General features: G+C 40.0%; 1 protein-coding gene across 2 annotated transcripts in view; it reads right to left on the reverse strand.

The window, feature by feature from the left end:
• slc6a9 (solute carrier family 6 member 9) overlaps positions 1-20,617 on the reverse strand; it is a 73,172-nt gene extending 52,555 nt beyond the window's left edge. Inside the window, exons 1-2 of one of the 2 annotated variants that reach the window (XM_032532215.1) lie at positions 20,418-20,617; positions 9,746-10,037 (exon numbers count right to left, since the gene is read on the reverse strand). In XM_032532215.1, the coding sequence (XP_032388106.1) occupies positions 9,746-9,775 (30 nt within the window). In that variant the 5' untranslated portion in view covers positions 9,776-10,037; positions 20,418-20,617. Of the gene's footprint in view, positions 1-9,745; positions 10,038-11,304; positions 11,326-20,417 lie in introns of those variants that run through there. The other variant, XM_032532216.1, reaches the window with a different exon arrangement.
• Positions 20,618-21,802: the final 1,185 nt, after the last annotated feature.

Raw genomic sequence — 21,802 nt, forward strand, 5'->3', positions numbered from 1 at the left:
AGTTTTGTGATCTAAAAGGCCAATGAAACACAATTAATATTCTCAGAAGAGATACAAAATTGTATAATTGTACACAATGTTGTTTCAGTGTGAAGCTGCTGACTTTATGTTGCTCAGTACAGTCCAAGAGGTGATGCTCATTGGTATGAGTGGGACAGGGTCCGCTGGGTTAGACCTGTCAGGAGTGGTTTTTTTGTCTTCCATCTAGTACAAAAGTCCCCTGATGTAAAATTCATTTTTGCTTTTAGAAGTAAACAGAAGACGGCTTTTATATTTATTACAGAGCACACTCTGGCCACATTCTTGCCTGTATAAAAATCTGATCTGAGTGATCAGATTACAAGTGGACAGCTCTAAGTACAGGTGTAAACACACCCAGAAGGCATTAAGGGCACATTGAGATCCAATCACTCAGACTAGTTTTTGCGGTGGTCTGGGCCACATATGACCACATTCTCATAGCAGTGTGTACACACACATGTCTTGAGTAGTATTGAAGGACTTACTCAACTGTTAGTGGTACTACGTACTCATTAAAAATATTTCTTATGTCACAAAAACCACTGACTGAATCATGTGATTTGAACGTTATCATACTGTTGGAGATATGTCTGTGGTTTTGTTATATAATAACATTATTTTACGTTTGAAAAACATACCCAAATTCACAACTATGTAGAATATTACTACAGACATTTCTGCTTACTTCCCTTCGAAATCGGAGATGTCCAGCCGAGGTAGCACACACACACACACACACACACACACACACACACACACACACACACACACACCACACACACACACACACACACACACCACACACACACACACACCACACACACACACGAGCAAACTACAAACCAAGGCCAAGCAAACACAATCTAACCCTTGAAATCTTATTCAGTACTTTTACTGTTTGTACGTTTATTCAGTTTCTAACTTTGAGAATGCATGAATCTGGAGGTGCAGTCCAGTGCCTTCACCCTGATTAAGGGAATATATTGGAGAGCACTTGTGCAACCTTTCCATTTTTAAATTGTGACCATCAAGGACATGTCCTTAACATTTGCTTACAAAAAATAAGCTTCAGTGAATAATAATGCAGTCTTGTGGAAGCTTGTGATCCACTCTGACAGTACGTTTACTCAGGCCATCCGTATCACAAATACAAACACATCAAGGGGGTATATGGAGCTTGTTGTAATTGTGTGCTCTCGGTGATTTGGGCTTTAACTAACAAAGTTAATCAAAATATAATATCTTCAAACGTTATGTGAATCCGCCTGCCTCACTGCATGACTTCTTATGCTTTGCTAACCATGGACCAACCTGCTTTTACACTGAAAGGCTAATCTCAGAGGCAGCCATGTCTGGGCTGATTACATCTTAATTGATCTATATATCTGTCCCTTACAGCAATTAGGTTAATATCTCTTCCCTTCTTATTAGCTCAGCATGCCTGTGATGGGACGCCTGACTGTGAAAGGGGCCTTAAACTAAAGCAAGCATTGATAGGCTTGCCATCTTCTTCACTCCTGAGCAGTACACGTGAGGAAAAGCTGAGATTGGAGGGCAGAACAGTCGAGAGAAGAGAAGACAAGAGAAGTGAAGTGACGACAGGATGAAATAAGTAAAGGGACAGGCAGTGATGACAGAGCTTCACAGGGATGAGGTTCACAATAGGACGAGAACCCCAGGAGCCATACAGCAGAAGAAACACAAAAAGCTCAGTTTTGCAACAGCAGGTCGGCTTTGTCTGATGTAACAAAAGAACAAACTGTGTTGAGGCGCTGTTGGAGGGAGAAAAAAAAAAAAAAAAAATCAACCTTTCTTGTTCGGTCCAAAAGAGCCAGCCCTTTAATTGGAAGCAAGGGGAAAGAAAGTGTGTGTGAGAGGGAAAATTGGGTTAAAAATATCAGTTGCAAATTGAAGAAAAACAGAAAAGACCAGAGCGATAACAGAGATTGAAATTAATGAGTGATGTTTGTCTGTCTGGCAGTCCAGCTGACCTGAGCTGAACACAACCTGACCTGGACACCCCGGGAAGAAAGCCAAACGACAGAGAGGATGACGATAGAGTAAAGAAAAGGGAACAGATAGACATTTCCAACGCTTGGTTTAACCTGAAGTTTCCATGATAATTTCTCTACCCATCCCTCACTGCTTTGGCTGGGAGGGCCCCAGCTGTTCGGTCTGTATAAATAGCGTGAGGCTTCGGCTCCAACCCCCGGGGAGAGCGGGGCTCATTGGAGAGAAGGCATGGGAACAAATCGGGCCGGAAAAAGCACACAACATACACTTTTTGACAAACATATGGGACCATTGCGGGGAACATGTGACTAAAGTTGGTCTCACGTGGCAGAAGTCACTGTCGCGCTTGATGTGTGACAAGAGAGAAGACGAGCGAGAGGCAGAGACAGAAAGAGATGTGAAATTCCTCATTCATTAACGCAACGAAATTGCCTCCAATATAGCATTGCTCCGTAGATCCTCTCTGAGGTGAATGAAGAAAGCAAATGCCTAAAAACATCCTTCATAGCAGCATTTCAAAATGTGGTTATCAGTCTTATTAATGCACTTACATGCAATGACTTACACACAAGAAATTAAAATCTGAGTTTTTGCGTGCACTCTGCATAAAACTATGGGAGGTTTTGTCTCTATTGCTACTTTATACTACTTTCTAAAATTCCATCTTTGACGTTGGAACAGCAACTTCTTTGAAACTCTCTCTTTAAAAAAATAATTGAATGTCTATATTTCCATGACAATTGGGCAAACTCTGCTGATAAACACTGTGTGATATAATCCAGAGCGGCAACTAAATGGACAATGAGGTGAGATTTATTTTGTTATTCTTTCAAAAAATTGATTATCAAGACAGACACCATGGACACCATGGTGGATAAGTTATCTTATCTTATGACGGCTGACTTTCTCCCTTCTGGTTAGATAGGAAGTGGGATGTTTAAAAGCACAATTTTTAAAGGGTCACTGATTTCACCTTCTCAAATCTGTGGTTGCTGCTTTTCTTAGTCTTCAATTATAATATTTAAACTATATATAATATATATATATATATATATATATATATATTTGGGTCTTGGACTGTTGGTGAGACAAAACAAGACATTTAAATAGGTAACAATGGCCATTGGGAAATTGTGATGCACATCTTTCACCATTTTCTGACAAATGATTCATCCATTTCATCAAAAATTATAATTTGTTGCTAGAATACCTATATATGTATGTATATGTGCCACCAGTGGTGTCACACATTTCCGATGTAGGCTTGATTGATTTTATTAAACATAAGGAAAATGCTCATTTCAAATTGATAAAACACCTTACTAATAATAAATTTAAATGAAACAAATTTAAATACCATGACTGAGCCAATTAAAGGTTAATAAAGCATTCATCTCGTACCTTCTCCTGGCCAGTGTAATTTTAAAGCAGTACTAATTAATAGTTTTAGATTAACAATGGATAAAATGATCACCCCATTCAGCTTTATGGACCATTTCAGCATAATTTAGCTTCCTATTGTCTTAATTTTACGGCCCATAACTTTAATGTTTTTGTTTTCATGACTAGCTGGGTAACATTGCGTGGCATTTAGCAGCTATTATGCCGATAAGTGGAAATGTAACTTATATTTGACTCCGAAATAAGATAGCAGAGCACAGGCAAACAAAACAACTGGTAAGTTGAACTAACATTAACAATTAACTGGTTTAATGCGTGAAGTTTGTCTTTTGAGTTAGCATACGTAGGCAAATTTTAACATAATAAGTACCGTTTGTTCCTATATAGAAAAGGGAAAAGACCTGCCCTGAAGTAGGAAAGAAAGAGCTGAAAGAGTTACGGGACCTGCGGTCAGAGGAACTTAATAATCCCCAAATTGGTCCAGTCGGAACACGAGAAAAAAAGGGTTCTAGGAAGGTTGTGTTCTAGGAACTGCAAAAATCCCTCTGGTCGGAAAGAGCCTAATGTTGTGTTTCTAGTTAGTTCCCCTGCCCCCAAAAATCAATTAATGCAGCTTCTTTTTGTCCCTTAAAGTGTGAGGGCACAAAGCAAATATTCCAATTACAAACCACTTTTTCAAATTAAATTAATGCCAAGTTATTATAGGATGAAAATCCAGCAAATTGCTTTACCCAAATATCAACAGCATGTGTGAATAAGGAAGCTTAGCCTAATTGTAATGGCTTGGCGCTGTTGGACTGTGTAAAGAGTAGGGCAGCAGAGCATCTAGGGAAAATAAAATAAAAAACAAGATAAAAATGTATCTGGGACATTGTAAAACTACTAGAGAGGTTACTGTAGTGAGGGAGAGCATTCCCTCAGTGCTGTACATGTTCAGAAATCATGCTGTGAAGAAAAGCAGTCAACATCAAAAAGTCCGTTATTTCATCGCTGATGCAGCCGGTGTGATTGCTCTTCTTCCACGATGACATTATTTTCCAAATAACAGCTGTTCTCCCACAACGCTGCACCTGGATCTGTAACGGCCCAGTCATGTTTGACCAGAAATCAACTTGAAACATTAAACATGAACCCAGCAATGCTACAGATTCCTTGTCTGAGAGGAGCTAAAGAGGGGAAGAAACAGAGAGGAAAAGGAAAAGTGATAAATAACAGTCTGGCCCTGAGAAAAGCAGACCCCCCCCCCACCCTCGTCCAAGGCTTATAGCTGCCATTCAACACTCACATACACACACACACACACACACACACACACAGACACAGAGCCAGGGAGCAGGTTGGGTTCAAGCGCAACAAATTACCTAAATATACTTCTGAAAAGGCCTTTGAAAATAGTTCAATTGGAAACCGTTGATAAAATGATAATAATACTAAAAGAAACCAGGGGAGATTTAAGAGCCCCGTTGTGTAGACACAATGACAGAGCCCTGTCCTTAATTTCACTGACTTCAGAGGACGAGAGAGGAAGAGTGTGTGAAGTCCCCTTTCTCTAACTTGCTTGTTGTTTTGTGGAGTCAGAGGGAGGGAGACCCATTAATCCAGAAACAGAAGGGGAGAGGAAGAAAATCAGAAAAACAAAATTTTCAGCCTGAGTGGTTTTTCCAAATGAAATCCAAAAAGGTCCAAAACACAATGGAGCCCTTTTTGTCTCTTTTCCGTGTGTGTGTGTGTGTGTGTGTGTGTGTATACATGGGGGCGGGGGTTGGTTGGTCGTGGGTTACCTTTTAAAGAGTGCCCAGCAGTGGACGTGTTTGGCATTTGTGGCCCTTGTACCTCAATTGTACGTTTGCCACAGTCGCTGCCGTTGGGCGATGCCTGTCCCCCGTACGGACATTTGTGAAACAAAAATTTCTTCTCATTCAGCTGGTGAGTCACAGGGTGAAATCAAAAACAAAAATAATTTCTGACTCCGCTCCGCACACCTGCCCTCATCTCTCTCTCTCCCTCTCTCTCTCCCTCTCCCCACATCTGTGTGTTGGCCCCTCACACCAGAGGCAGTCAACACGGTTGCTGAACACTGCTGTTAACCATACTGTCTGACTGGCAACTCAATATGTTTCTTACGTAAGAACGGAGAGAGAGGGAGAGGTATATAAACTGTCTAGTTTCACCTGTAATAAGTGTACTTGTGTTATCTGGAGCACATGGTTAGCACTTCGATGACAACACACAGCTCCAGAAGTCATAAGCATCAACATTTATTTTGCAACATTCACATACCTGCACATGGACCACGACTACAAACAAACCACAAAACAGGGACATGCAATTAAAAAAACATAAAAAACAATGGGGCTCAACACAACTGGCCCCAGGGCCACAGTATGGGCTTCGCAGTTTTGTCACAGCTTCGGAGCAAAAGTCACAGAGTTACCAAACATGTTGTGTATTTATTATTTTATAAAATGTGGTGTGTGTATGTGCATTTACTTATCAGTGAGTACCTAAAATATGTGATGTGAATGTGCTCATGTACTGTAATGTGTGTGTTGACCTTGGGGAGGTTGTGGCTGTGGGTTCCACTATTTCTTTCCGTTTAGTTTCCACTTCACAGCCTACAGCACACATTAGCCACACAACCCCTGGGAAATGACACACACACACACACACACACACACACACACACACACACACACACACACACACACACACACACACACACACACACACACACACACACACACACACACACACACACACACACACACACACACACACACACACACACACACACACACACACACACACACACACACACACACACACACACACCCCCTATGTGGATAATCACAAAACCACAATCCTGCGTATTAACAAAGTGACTGTTTCTGCATTATTGCAGCTTTTACAACTTTTTTTAGATGAGATCTACAATATTAAAAGACTCAAATTGGAATTTGGCCCTTATGGCCCAAATCTGGTGAAAATGAAGGTGCTTTTTGTTTTTTTAAATACGTTTTAGAACTAATAAGTAGAAGTAGAATTAAATTTTGAAAATGCATATGTATCCTGTCATATTGTTTAAAAAAGGTTTTAACGTTGCGTTTAGAATATCAAGGTTGTAATTTCACTGCTGACAGATCTGGTGTCCGACAAGAGAATTCATAATTATCATCCGCTACTCCAAACATCTTACAAAGTGAAGATGAAAAGTCTCGGGCGGACTTTAAAAGCCTTGCCAATGTTAATCTTTGATCAGAGGCCAGTCTTACGTGACCTCTTCCTCCATTTGGCCTTCATGGTGATGGAGGGGCAGCAGTGGTCTGCACAGCCAGGCATATGAACACAGCACTCAGCAGACAAATAAGCAACACCTCAGTCCAACTCCTCCTCCTACTCTCACATCCCTATATATACACACCCAAACAGTTACGTCTTTTCGACTCGTCTTTAAAATGTTTACTAAGGAGTATAAAAAGAAAAGAAAAAAAAGAAAACAGCTATCCGTAAATGAAAAGCTGGTAACAGCCAGGGCCCCATCTGCTCATCCGTGGCTTCCAGGGCAGTCAAAGACAACGCAGGAAGATTGAGGAGAGGGGGCTCCCTTTGAACGCTGTGAACAAGCAGAAGAATTAAGTCTGGACAGAAAGAGTCCCGGCAGAAGGCTACCAGCCGAGCCAAGCGGTAGCAGGAAGCGAGCGCCTTGTGTGTCACGAGATTTACGGTGACGGGTCCATCCACCAACCATCTGGGCCAGCATAAATACATCGCTCCAGACAGCAAAGAAAGGGCAGAGACTTAGAAAAACAAGTTGTACTATGTAGAGAAAACACAACAGTAAAAGGGCAGGGATTTCACTGGGTTTCAAGCGCGCTTAAGTAAAAATGACGCCATACGCTCATTTACATATTAGCAGCGTCTTCGCGCAATTAAAGCTTAGTGGTTGTTGTTTACAGCGAGGGAGAGATCACTAAAGCAAAGCATGGAGGAGCAGCTTGTCACAAAAAATGAGAATTGCTGTTCCACCTTAAAAGGTCAGCCCAATAAAATGAGGAATAAAAGATGTTAATACATTCATCAAATCTTTCTATGAATGTGAACAGAAAGATGAGGAGGAAGACAGAAACAAGCTCAAAGAAAGTTAAGTGACAGTAAACGATGAGAGAACACTGTCTTAAGATTCTACACACACACACACACACACACACACACACACACACACACACACACACACACACACACACACACACACACACACACACAACACACACACACACAACACACACCACACACACACACACACACAACACACACACACACCACACACACACACCTTTTTGATGTCTTTAAGCCATCACTGACATAACTGTCTACCGCTGCTGAGGACAACAGTCCCAGCCATTTTAAGTGATCAATCACCAGACGCGAGCTGCGTCTAAGTGTGCGTGAGCACTTTTCTGTTGTCACTGCTGGAGTTGTACAACCTTCCCGCAGCTCTTTGGCATCTTCGGCCAAAACTCTCCGATTTTGAGAGCAAACAAAGGCTTTACAGCTGCTGTGGCTTAATTAAACACGCAATCATTTTTGATGGGGATAAAACAACACTCTGGCCAAAAAAAAGTGGGACTGACGTGGTAATTTACGTCCCAACAATAAAAGGCACAGCTCTTTATGAAGTGGAATGCATGACTTTCTATCTTTAATGAGTAGCTTTCAAACATTTGAGTCAATAACATCCACTAAAAAAGGGGCACAAACTTTTAACTAAAGGATTCAACTTTGCAAAAATCCACTGGGACTTTTTTTCTACAACATGTACACTTTGTATTTGGAAAGGTGCTGTGCTGTCATATGCAAAATATCTCATCTAATCACATAGTAACGCTCAAAGATATTGTTGAACTTGACTCATTCACTCATTGTTGGCTTATATGCCCCTAATGGTTGTGAGGAGTGATGGCAGTCTTTATAGATGACACACAGTCCCATGATAGTTCTGTTGTACTTTCCTCAGAGACACCTTTGAGTGTATGAAATGCATTAAAAAAACTTGATAATCAGCACAGAGACAAAAAAAAATAAATAAACAACAGGCACATAACCACAACAAATCTCCATGGAGTAAAGAATTCAAACCCTCCTTGTGACTATCATTTTATTACATTAGAATCAGGTAGATAGGCATTACTAAACTTGTTCACAACTCTCCAGCAGTGCATAACAATGCAAACGATTGATTGGCAGTCTGTCACTGAGCGCCAAACGCAGACAAACCCACACAAAAAGTCCTGGGAACAAAAAATGTAATCTTCTTCGTCCAACCACATTCAAATGTTGTGAGAGAAGAAAGAGAAGGAGCGACCAATAACGTCCTCCGCTTGAGTTCAGACAGTGACTGTGCAGTTTAACGTGGATATGCATCTCAAAAGGACAAATGTCAGCGGGGAGGGAAGCGACGCTTCAAATGAGCGAGAATGTCACAAGAAAGTTGGAGCTCTGAGTTTGACTTTATCGCCGTCTCAAGACGGACTGAAGAACTTGGACTGAAGGGAAGGGAAAAGAAAAGAAAGAGAGAGAGAGAGAGAAGTGACCTGACTGCCAATGATGCCAAACCTCTATTTAAAGCTTCAGGACTGACACTGACACATTTACCTCTTGGCCTCATCTCTTACCAGCAGCCGGAGAACACCAAAAAACATGAGAGTTGCAAAGATTCGATAAATTGGGTACTGTAAAGGCAGAGTTGAAGGATGAGATGTAGGACTGCAAGTTAGGACAGATTTAGGAGACTTTAAGGACAGTGTTTGGTTGATGGAGAGTGCTCAGCGCCATGGTGAACAGCAGGCGATGACAGCTCTGCCAGCTGCACACAAACACCGACACAACAATCACTCCGAAGGAAAACGCAGACTTATCACTGAGTCCAAATACATGGATCTTCGTACTTTCAAAGATTAAAGTGTTGGGTGATTTGGTGCGCATGAAAAGTGTTCCAAGGTTAAGAAGGGCATCTTAAAGACAAGAGTGAATCAAGTTAGAGCACAACCCTCCAAAAACATACATAATAAGAAAATGAAAGCCTGTTGGGAGTCCTGTGAGTAACTATAAAGTACAGTGAAACTAAGCCCCCTGGTTTCTTGTGTTTAAATTGGGGAAAAGAGGGTTGACTCAACTGGTGCTCCAGCAGCTGCATCCCACCAGTGAACTGCATCCATGTAGGACATCACTTTGTATTTTCAGATCTGTGTTACTGCTTTTAAAAAGGTGTGTGTGGGTATGTGTGTGTTCACTGAACAAAAGTGAAACTTACCAGGATCCCGGAAAACTGCTTCTCTTCCATCCTTCAGGACCTTGTCGGCAAAGATCCCCTGCCTCTCTGCTGCCGTCTCTCTGCCTCTGCCGCCTCTCTCTCTCTCTCTCTCTCTCTCTCTCTGTGGGATGGACTCGTCTTCCTCTCGCTGTCAGAGTTTGAAGTTTTCTGAGGTGGCGTTCGCTTGAGTGTCTCAGTCCCCCTCGTGCCTCTTCTGCGCTGTTTGCGAGTGTAGCTGGAGTGGCGTCGCTGCTTTGTGTTAATTCTGCCCTAATCCAGAAACTTTTCTATGCTGTGAAAAGAACATGTGACAGGCAGAGAGGGGTGGAGGGGACAGGGGGGAGTGGGGAAGGGGGAGGCAAGGCAACACTTTTTAGTTACTTGTCCCCTTGGCCATGTGCAAAACAATTCCTCCCTCTTTGTACATGATTGGATTCAAGGTAAAAATGTAAACACAAATCAACAGTTTGCACTCAGAGTTCTACATCCAAAGAGGTTATTATGAGCTGGAAAATACACTTCTGAGAAATCTGCAATAAAAGATGCAGAGAAAGAACTTAGGAACTATGTAGTAGCAGATTTGCATTTTGTAAAGCAGCTGCCATAACAAAGTGCCCTTTTGTGTAAAGAGATTAACTGTTAGGGTAACGTTTAGACTGCTCACTGACTACTGCTGTATGACCGCCAAATTGGGAAAGAACACTCAAAAACAGCCTAGATTGAGAAAAAGTTGCAGAAAATACATTGGGTTGATTAAAATGTTTCTGAAATGTTCATGATGGCGAGTTACTTCAAATTTTCCCAGGAAATATTCTACTGGTGATAACTTTGATCGTCTAAAATAATGATGTGATATTATTGTAAGAATGCATGCATTATTTTGAGAACTTTTGAAAAGTGCTGGGTGAAAACTAGGGCTAAGGACTTGTCATTACCAATTATCAGCAGATTATTTATTCAATGAATCAATTTGTCAAAAAAAAACTATTCCCCAGAGCCGAAGGTGACATCTTTGCATTGATTGTTTTGTCCATCCAAAAAGTCCAAAACCCAACCTTAAATTCAAGGTGATAAAAAACAGAGAAAAGACACAAATCCTCACATCAAAAAAAATTGGTAATTTTTGAATTTCTTTTATTTGAAGAAAAAAAAAGATCATCAAAATAGTTGCCAATTCATGTTCTGTCGATCAAATGAGTGATTAATAACTTCTTTCAGGTGTGTTAAAACATTTTAAATCATCCGATTACATAACTTGAGTTGTCATGTGGAGACTGGAGTGTGTGTCTAATTGTGTAACTCTGCAGCATGTCTCCCTTCATCTGACTTTATCACTGTCTCAGATAATGAAATGCCTAGACGGTGTACTAAAAGCATCCCAGCAAAAGAAGAGAAAGTGGCCAAATATAGCTACTATTCAGTGTTACAAACATACAAACACTTATGAACAGAGCCAAAAGGGACTCAAAACATGCCCCGGGGCATCCATCATACACAGCACACTGCACACTAATGAAAAGATGGTAAGAAACAAAACTAGGTTAAAATCTGAACCTTACCATCCGCGGGTGTTTGAAGAAATCAGAAAGGGGAACCAGCTCAGCAATAAGAAACTAACTGGTGTGAACACAGCAGTCAGACTCTAGCCCACTGGTTGACTAGTGTATGTACACAAGGCACGAGTTGAGCCAAGTCTGTTGGGCCATCCCAGGAGGCGGGGCATAAGAGGTTACATGAAACTCATTCTGAGACCTTACATGTCCGTTAGCTCTTATGAGTAGGGCTGGGTATCGTTCATTCGTTCACAACATTTTCGATACCGGTACCGATACAAATACCGTGACTTCACTACCGCAGTGTTTCCTCTATATGTTGATTTTGGCGTGGCCCGCCAAGGCAATATTTCTGCCGCTACGATAGCAGAAATAGGGCAGACGCACAATATAGTCGCAGTTGCCTTTTAAATTATCCCGCCCCATTGGCTGCCGCTCACATCCCAATTTAACAATAAGTAGAACTATTCAGATGTTATTTGGCCCATCCAGTTTAACACATACTGTTGTGTTGATGTAGTTCACTTTCTTCCAAGTTGACTATTAAACAAACTGCTCCACAAAAAACGTCACCACGGTGGGTCCGTTATAGTGGACAACTTGTCAGTTCTGTCAGCTCATCGTCCTGAAATCAAACATCTGGAAACATTAAAACGGTAAGTGAGTTAGTGTATTATAATTTAAATTGGAAATAGTCTATAGACATAGTCACTTGGGTTTTGTTTTCCCTATGAAGAATTTCTTGAAAAATTCATTTTGTAGACCTGTTAAGGTCTGACATGTTAAGTGCCCTATAGTTCCTCACAAAATACAGTTCAATCACAACTGAAAATATGCATAATCATTTTTCTGTTTATTCTTGTAACTGTTCGCAAAATAATTCCATATCCTACTGATCACTCTGAACGAGATAACCATGGAGCCATCGTCTGTCCTTGTGAAGGCACAGGAGGTTTCTGGGAGCAGAGCAGGCGGAGGAGATTCCCAGACCCAATGAGATAAACTGACCACATCGACTTTGTTATGACTTTGTATCAACAACCACTTTGTATAAATAAGTGGCTGTTGAGGGCTTCCAGTTGGGCATTTTCTGTACTATTCTCTAGTGTGGAAACTGTGTTCACAAGTAAAAATGAACTTTGATATAACTTCAGTGGTCTCGGTCTATTCTTGATAATGAAATTATTCTGACAACCCAACAATACTTCCCTCCTTCCAGGCCTCGGATCCTAAAACACGGGGGAGTCATTCAGTGTCTTCTTAAACAACGGCATCTTCTTTTTAAACAGCGGACAGAACCACTGGAGAGCCCCAGGTGAGACACATTTTATTTCTAGCCGGACCGACTGCTAGGTTAAGACAAAACGGTGATGATGTCTTTTAATGCCTAGGGTATTCTCAATCTTCAGTGACACTGTAGGAACTGTACAACTTACAGGTGAATATGTAGTTTGTGTTTACCTACTGAAAAAGACAATCAGAGAAACAAAGCAATAATAAGTACAGTAGGTCAACAGGAGAGGGACAATGCGTCCCTTGTCTCGTGGGGAGACTCCTAAAATAAGAATATTCAGGGTCTAATGAGAGACACTAGTCCATAGCCTATGTGAGGTGGATACAGGTAATAAAAAAACTTGGTACTCCGAGAGACAGTAGTACACAGTAAGAAAAAAATAAAATAAAAATAGGAAAAAATAAAAAAAGCAGTCACAAATATTGTAATCACTTGATTTAGATAAAAGTGTCTCTCCATACATGGAGTTATCCACCATACATACATAATTCAGGAGGGAAATTAAAGATTAGTCTTATATGAGGTAAAGAAACCATACATGAAAAGTAGGATATAATAAGTTAAAGTTAATTCTTATAAACGGTAGGAGATAACATAACATAATCCTTTTAAACCGTAAGATATAGTTACGTTGTATATTAAAAGGGTAACAAGTGTTGTAAAAATGACAGGAAAAAAGAAAGCTTAGACGAAGCAAGAGCATTAGAGAGAGACAGCCAAGGACGAGAGACAGCAAAGGACGAAAGACAGCCAAGGACGAGAGACAGCAAGCAACTGGCTCAGATTTCACAAGCAGCCACTCCCAGCCAGGAGGAGTCGGACAAGTCGGAGCTGCTGTAGCACAGGCACATGGCGGCTTCACAGATGAGAGAGAGATAAATCTACTTTTGATTTAGAATAATGTAGTATCTATTGATATTACTGTTGTTAGTACAGAGATCATATCTCTGAGACCTTATGTTGTTTCACTAGTGTATATTGTAGTCTACACAAAGTGTAAATACTGGTGGATTGTATAGGAGTTACATTTAACAGTTACTTTTACTCAGAAGTCAATTATATTTAACCTACGGTACTTCTTTACTTTTTCCGAGTAACATTTAAGTGATACATTTTTACCAATTAAGTAAAAACATGCCTTTTGTTCCAAATGCCAAAAGCTGATGAAAATTGTTAAAGTACAACAGTAAAGTACAAAAAAAGAAGAAAAATTAAACAAGAAAGGGTTTAGGAAGGTTTGTGACAAATTGTGAAGAGCGTGGAGATTGCAAAGATAGCAATAAATGAAACGTGTATTGCAAATCATCAAACTGGAGGACGCATGCCAAACCTTCAGGTCCCCTACAGGGGAGAACAAAGACAAACTCATGTATTGATCATTATTAATATCAGTAATGCTTTCTTCTCTATCCCTGTAGACAAGGACAACCAATTTTGGTTCGATCACCTACAAAATGAAAAGATACACCCATATCAGAATTTCTCAAGGGTATTGTAAGTCTCCAACCATCTTTTCGTATATATTTTCGTAATAATGTCCGCTAACCTTTCCAAATTTTAACTTCCAGCAGGAAGTCCACTTTTCCAAATGACATGGGACCATCAGGACAGGACAGGACTGTAAAACAGACATGCTGGCACTATGATGTTCTTGTCTGGGTAAAGACATAAGGTTAGTAAGAATAAATTATTAACTGTGGCAGACAACTGAGAAATATTTGGGCTACAATTTATCTCAGGAGAGTAAACATTTAGATAAGAATCGAAAAATCTCCAAAACCTAGAATAAGTTTTGACAGATGCTTTTAGATATTATTATAATCTGACATATTTTGAATAAGACAATAATTTGTTTTTTTAAACATATGTTTATGAAATATGTTTTATTGTTATCAAGCTGCCCAAAAAATAGACCTACAAATCCAACTGAAATGATTAGTTGCTTAAAGCACTTAGTTGATTGACAGTAAACTGCTTTGATCATTTCCAGTTCCAAAAATATCATTTCCAGTTTCAAATATCTTTTCTATATTGTTGCCTTGTAATACCTTAAGTACATATTTTTTGTGATACTCTTTCTTACTTAGGTAATATGTTAATGGTATTTTGATGGTAACAGAATATTTGTATAGTTTGTAATTACTACTTTAAACTTAGGTACTTAGGTCCCAGGTAGTTACACCTGTTTCTCAAGAGCAGGACAGGGAAAAAGTGTGCGCTGACAGTGTGTTGACATCACTACCGACACAGGTAACTACTTAGCCTCATGGTTTGTTAATCAAAGCACCAGTAGATCTGGTGTGTGGTGACTGTGTGGAAGCAGTTAGAGAACTTATCTCCCATGTTCAACGAGCAGCACCCAACCCATGTCCCATACCGAGCAAGAAGGGGCACTCCTCGTGGCACTTTTGAAGACAGAGTACTCAGGTGTACCAGACCGTTCAAAGCACGCAATCAGATTGGCGCAGGTTAGAGTCATTCCTTTCCTGGTGAGCAACAGTAAACAAAAATGATGAATTACTTGTATGACAACAGCATTTTGAACTAAAGATACAGTGACGGGCATAGCTGAACAACTGAGTCCGACTTCTCTGATGTTTCTCTGATGGCGGAGAATTCAGGCATAAATGACCCAGTCAAAGAATTCCTAAAAAGCCGTTGTATGAACAGACCTGCCCTCACTGATAAAGAAAACACTGTATGGGTTCCTAAACAATACTTCTTCCGATTCCGATTTTATGAAACGAAAAAGAAATTACAACATTACACATTCAGGCACAAATCTTTGAATCTATTTTGCAGCTCCTACTATGTGAGCCCGTCTCTGCGTAACAGATTTTTCCTATGTGTCTCTACGACATGTAAAACGTTAGACAGCCAATCATAAACATAATTAGATCTTGGTTTGAAGCATCTTTATTGGCTCACCGAGGCTGATAAGATTTACTCCATAGGTATTGAAATCAAGTATTGAATAACAAGGTATTTTTAGATTCTTGATACTTTAGAGTCAATTTGGTTGGTGCCTAATAAGTATTGAATTTGGTACCCAGACCTAGTTATGAGGGATGTTCCAGGACAAGCAATTAGCTTCTAAGCCAGGGTGCTACAGTAGCAGTTGTCAGGTTACCATTGGCAACCATTTTGAGAAATGGTCAACCAATGTATGGCCTTTGCATGCCTAAATTGGCAACTACCTTTTAATGTATAAACAAGAATTACCCACTTGCAGCTGTATGCCTATGGAGAAACTCAAATATCACAATATGTTTCACCAAATATCTCAATATGGATGTTGCGCCGCTATAGGGTTGACTATTAGTGCTTTCACAAAATATTTACACAATCAGATCTAAATTACAGCCTCATGTACTCTTCACAATTATAAAAGCTGTTCTCTGTGTTCCCTCTACATCTGCACTGTAGCAGTGTGGGGCCCCTCGGCTACCTGTCTCACAGGGTGCACAACACAGCGGGTTCAAGACAAAATAGCATCCGTTATTGCTATTAACAATGCATCATATTGTTGGGCTTGCAAAGCAGTGGTGCCTATTATCAGTAATGTAAATATGCAGCGGTATGATTGGGACTCCACAAGCTCTGTTTTGTCATGATAGACAGCTTCTTTTTTTACACTGTGCACAGAAAGGTAAATATAGTTCAGAAATTGTGACAGCACTCAAAGCTGCACTAACTATGCTTCAGCACCCAGTAAATAGAGCCAATAAACTATGTCTCACTTTGGACTGCTGAAAAATAAGGATTCTTACAATAAGGCAATGGCATTGGGAATGATAAGATATGGGGTTTTAAAATGAATTGCACAAATCAGGATTTGTTTTTAATAATAGCATTCAAATGACATTGACTGTTACTGCAGACCATTGGAAAGGGAGGAGAGTGCTGCAAAACACATAATCTGTAGCCGTAAATCTACCAGAACAAAATAAATCAAAACAATGTGAAGTATTTCTAACCTCCCTTGCAAAAATGTGAGTTAAACGGTACCGTACTGTAAAAGTGACATTTCCACGTCTTTTCTGTGCTTTCAAGTAAAACTATAGTCAGTATGAAGTTTGCATATAACAGATGTGGTTATTACAAACAGACTTGGGCTGGATCTGAATATTTAAATATTCCTTAGATGGATAGGTATTAGATTTTCAATTTTGGGATTCGAACATTCGTTGTTGTTTTGAACGTGCATGTACGCTGAAATGTGGTGTTCTGTTGGTATTAAGGCACTAGATGTTGTCCATTCAGCCAAGAATGGAGAAATGTTGAGTTACAAGCGAGCAGTCTGATGTGTGTACAGGTCTGTGTGGTTCGACTGAAGCAGCCTGGTGTTGTTTTCAGGCCATTTGATAAAGGTAAAGATAGTACGACCGTTTATAACACTAATGCTCTAGTAAGGCGCTGTCTGGCTGAGCATTCATTCACGAACAATGCGTTGGTCATTGTTACTAGTTAGACAGTCCGGCAAAAACGCAGGTCTTTCCTTTCATTTTGAATGCCTTCAGCAAGTTAAGACCGATTCAACTTTTGAAGAAGAGCGACCCGACGTCACCCTGAGGTGGACATTCATGTAACAGGAGATCAGACTCATCAGTCCATATCTAGACATAATAGTCCCGGTAACATTACAGTAAACGGGAAACATCACTGCCTCTTTTGCTGCAACAAAAAAAGTTTTAAGCACTATCGAGGTAAAAAAAACTAAACACAAGCCCTGAACTGCCGAGGAGTTTGCCTAACAACAGGTGACCTGTGTCCTGCAACAAAGCAAAGTCGTGCCATCTATCGCTTCATCTCTTTTCTTCTTCTTTTTTCCCGCTGCCTTCACGTGAGGTCGGACATTTTTACATTTTTAGGTTCTCCAATCGAAACACGGACTGTGTGATGACGTCATGAAGTTGCTTGGGATCATGGGAGTTAAGGTTAGTTTTATTCACGTTACATTTAGTAGGCAATTGGTTATTCATGTTATGTCATTCTAATGAAACTATTGCAGTGTTTCCCACATAATATCAGATAATATCAGATGTGCAGCCTTACTGAATCTTACAAAATAGAGATTTGTCGTGAGGAAAACTACAGTCAGTATGAGTAAGAACATTGCATTACACAGTTATGTTATGTTCCTGCAGCCTTGCATGCCTATATCCATGCCTACAGGTTATTTTCTTGTAAGCATGACTGACATGAGTGACAAAACATACAATCAAGTTACATTCCACTTGTTTTAAGTAGCATTGCAAACTAAGCATGGCCACTATTTACAAGGGTTCTTTGGCTGGCAAGTGGAGCAGGGTGATATTACAATATATATCATCAAAACAATTTAAAAATTGTATATCCTTTTCTATATCGTAAGTATGTAATTCACAGAGTAGGGCAGCTCAATTATGAAAAAACATAATCACAATTATTTTGATCAATATTGAAATCACAATTATTTAAATTGTTTTATATTCATTGCATTGTTATTTACTCATTTCTTCTGGAAAGATGTTGCATGTATTGAATTTTAAAAAAACAGTTAAACAAATGAACCCTGAAATGTCCCTTATTACTTTCCCCATTGAACTTTTTGAATTTCCCTAAAAATTAAATAATGGGGGATTTTTTAAATGTCACCAGATACCACAAACACAACCTCGCTGACTATTGGCTGAGTGAGTTTAGCTTTCGGGAGGGGCTGAATAGCACGTGTCATCTAAAACACGAGACCAAATAAGATTTCACTTCCAAAACCTAAAACCAAAATAATTTGATTTTTGGGATCGTTGAACTCAAAATTGAGATGACAATTCGATTAATTGCACAATCCTATTTCCTCTTCTTTTTTTAATCTAATTTTTATTTTACTTACCTGAAATACGATAATATGAAACAGTTGTAAGATATTCAAGATGTGTAGCATCCGTTTGTATAACATTTGTTATTTTATTTTTAGAAGAGGGGAGAAAATAAATGTAGCTGCTTACCGCTCTCAACAGGTGTTATTATTTTCTCATGACAAGAGGAAGATGAACGACTAAGCCTAACTATGCTTTGGGGCCACCTAGTGGTCGCAGCATATAGCTCAATCCTGTTATTTCTGACCATTCTCCTGTCTCTTCCTCTCCTCACAGTGGGTTAAACAGAAAGCAGTCATGCATAACATAGCATCACTGTGTTAAACTTGAAGATGTGTGATCTAAGAGCCTGTCCATTAAGCACAGAGATCTCCGACACTACAACTGACTTGGTTGCGTTACTGCAGTTATGCACACAGTATCACTTCTTCCTCTCCTCATTTTCTCAACTCTGTAAACATATCTCTAAACCTCATATTCTCCTCTTTCCCTAGTCACACAGTATCTGAATTCCACAACTCCAGACTTGGCTTCACAGAAATAACAATGAAATATCTTGGAGCCTACTGTCAAAACTGTCTGATGCATGCCGTGGGAAAGTTCTAGCGTAAAAAATATTCCAAATATGCTACAGTGCAAATGCAACAGATTCCTGGCCACTTAATCTGTTAGACTGAATGATGCACTTTGTACACAAAAGGATTTGAAACCTACTTTGTTACTTTATACACTTACTAACTTGTTTTTTTTACTCTTCTGTATGCCTTAAATTTGTGAGCAAGTGTAACCGAACAATTTCCCGGAGTGGATCAATCAATAAAGTATTCTGATTCTACAGACTATAATTGAAAGAGTGCTCACAGGAGTGAAACAAGCTTTGGTGTCATTTGCCCATCAATGATAGAAACTCAATATTTCTAAAATGTGACATGCACATACTAAAACTTGGCAATCTGTGGCGACTTGTTTTATTCAAAGTGTAATTTTTAATTGGAAGAATTTTAAAAGTTACGGCCTGGCAACAGATGCTGATACTTAACTCACAGGCATTTCAACACACGCAGAATGGTGTGTTACCTACAGGTTACACAAGTAGAAGGAAAGCAAACAGAAAACTCAAAGGCTGGATGAAAGAAAGCCCCTCCTGTGCACAGGGATGTGGTAGCAAGGGGTTGGTGGTGTCGGCAGCTAGGATTACCACCATTCATGCATGCCCAACTTCTGTTGACATAACCTATTTTTACCGTTCAGTCCAGGCAGCAACCAACTTGGCTATGTCACAGGAATACAACTTAAACACATAGAACAAATATTAATATCATCAATTATTCTGCCAAACTCATCAACTCAAAAATATACAAATATAATTTTTGGTATTATTAGAATGATTTTCAATACAATTTTGTAATGTATCCTATAATATTAGCACGTATAATGTATTGTAGGTTAGTCACTATTAGCACTAAGCTATTTTAGAAATACTATAAAAGAGGATGTGTAATGAAACATTGGCAAACTATGCTACTGATAGGCTACATAATAGCCTACCGCATCAATGACAGTCTACTATGACAGGAAGTGTTCAGAGCAGACATTTCAATGCGGAAATGCCTCCCTTCACCACAACCCCCCACCTTGCTCTCCCTCACAACAAGAGAGGGAGGGGGGGGGGGGGGGGGCAACCGGTGCCACGTGTTTCACCCCGCTAAGATAAAATAACTGTTTTCACTCGCAGTCTGCCTGCTGAAACCCCCTTTATTACAACTGAACGTCCACTTCATGGACACATGTTGAATGTTACTAATACCTAGATGATCATTCGGTCTCAACAGCCCTTAACAGAAAACATAAACTTGCTCCTTTAATCACATTATAGCGTACAGTCTAGTGACCCCCCCAGCGCATTATTATTATTCACTTAGAAAACAAAACAACTATCTTCTTCTCATGAGGAGGTGATGTCTTACCGTGGAGGCGAGCTCGCATAGATGCCTTCAGTGCTCTTTCCTCGGGCTGTGATGTTTCCTGCCAATATTGGGTTATTGGATGTTGCATCACCTTGGTCTTCCGTTCCTCTTCGGTCACAGCCAGCACAACAACTTCTCGTTAAGCCCCTCCTTTCTCAACTTCTAAAATAGGCGGCAGTTGATGGCTCCCTGTGTAGCGGCACACAACCTGTCAGAGACACTCGAAGGTTGCTGTTGGCTACCAATTTGTCTACACGCACCCTATTGGGTTATATGCTATTAACATGCGCTCAATTATTGCCCGGTTAGGCTATATGTAAAAGCAATTAAGTAGACTATCAATCCTGAGTCATTACGCATTTTAAAATAAAAGCCATTATAAACCAAACTTGAGTGTCATACGTAGAGTAACATGGGAGTAATCAAACCTAAACGACATAATGCATGTGAAGCTACACGTGTTCAGTGGAGAAATTAACGCATGTGTATCATGTGTTGCTCATTCTTTTGTTACAAGAGCATGCCGCAACGATTCCTCACACAACCCCGTGTGATGTGGGCTTTGTGGTGTGTTTGCAGACAGTTTGCAAGCAGTGCAATCAGATGTGATTGCATCCGATATTCTATGGGCTACAGTGGGATTTGATGATAACGTGAATTCTCTAGCAGTCCCAGTCAAGGTAGAGGTAGACAATGCGTTGCTCCAGGCAGGTGTGGTAGCCTCGGCTACGTGTATGCCACACTGGTGATAGATGGAGGCTTTCGGGGGCGTCCACATATCATAAAATAGAGAATGTGTTATGAATGACAGATGCAGCCGAGAAATGGATGATGGCACTTGGTAGGTTTTGACATGCAGATGCAGGCTTTACCTTGTTTTTTTTTTTGGGACCGATCAGGTTGGAAGGCTGCTGGGAAGGCGGCGGAGGAGGAGACACGCATGCAGGCGCGGGGATGGTCAGAAGCTGGGGTGAGAGGAGAGGAGAGGAGAAGAGGGAGGTGAAGGGTTTTAAAATATTTGGGGTGGCGGTCAAAAACGTTTGCACAGCCTAAAATGCTCTAACACAATCTAATGACGACTCAAAGAAAACGTGTCAATTGTTGGATCTGTCATTCCTTAAGATGTTTAGCAATTTAAAATATTTTCAAAGGACAAATAACTATTGTATGCATTAGTGCAACCAATGTCATGCACTTTATTGGAATATGGTAGGCCTTGATAAAACGATAACTATAAAGTTTTAGGCTATTAGAATATTAAGATTGGAAATGAATAGGCTATCCAGTATGATACAAAATTACGAAAAACATTTCTGATTTATATTTTACATAATACAAGATATTATATTATAAAAAAGAAATAAAGTTACAGCCCTTTTCAGATT

Source organism: Etheostoma spectabile, chromosome 12 (assembly GCF_008692095.1).
Source record: "Etheostoma spectabile isolate EspeVRDwgs_2016 chromosome 12, UIUC_Espe_1.0, whole genome shotgun sequence".
NCBI lineage: Eukaryota > Metazoa > Chordata > Actinopteri > Perciformes > Percidae > Etheostoma > Etheostoma spectabile.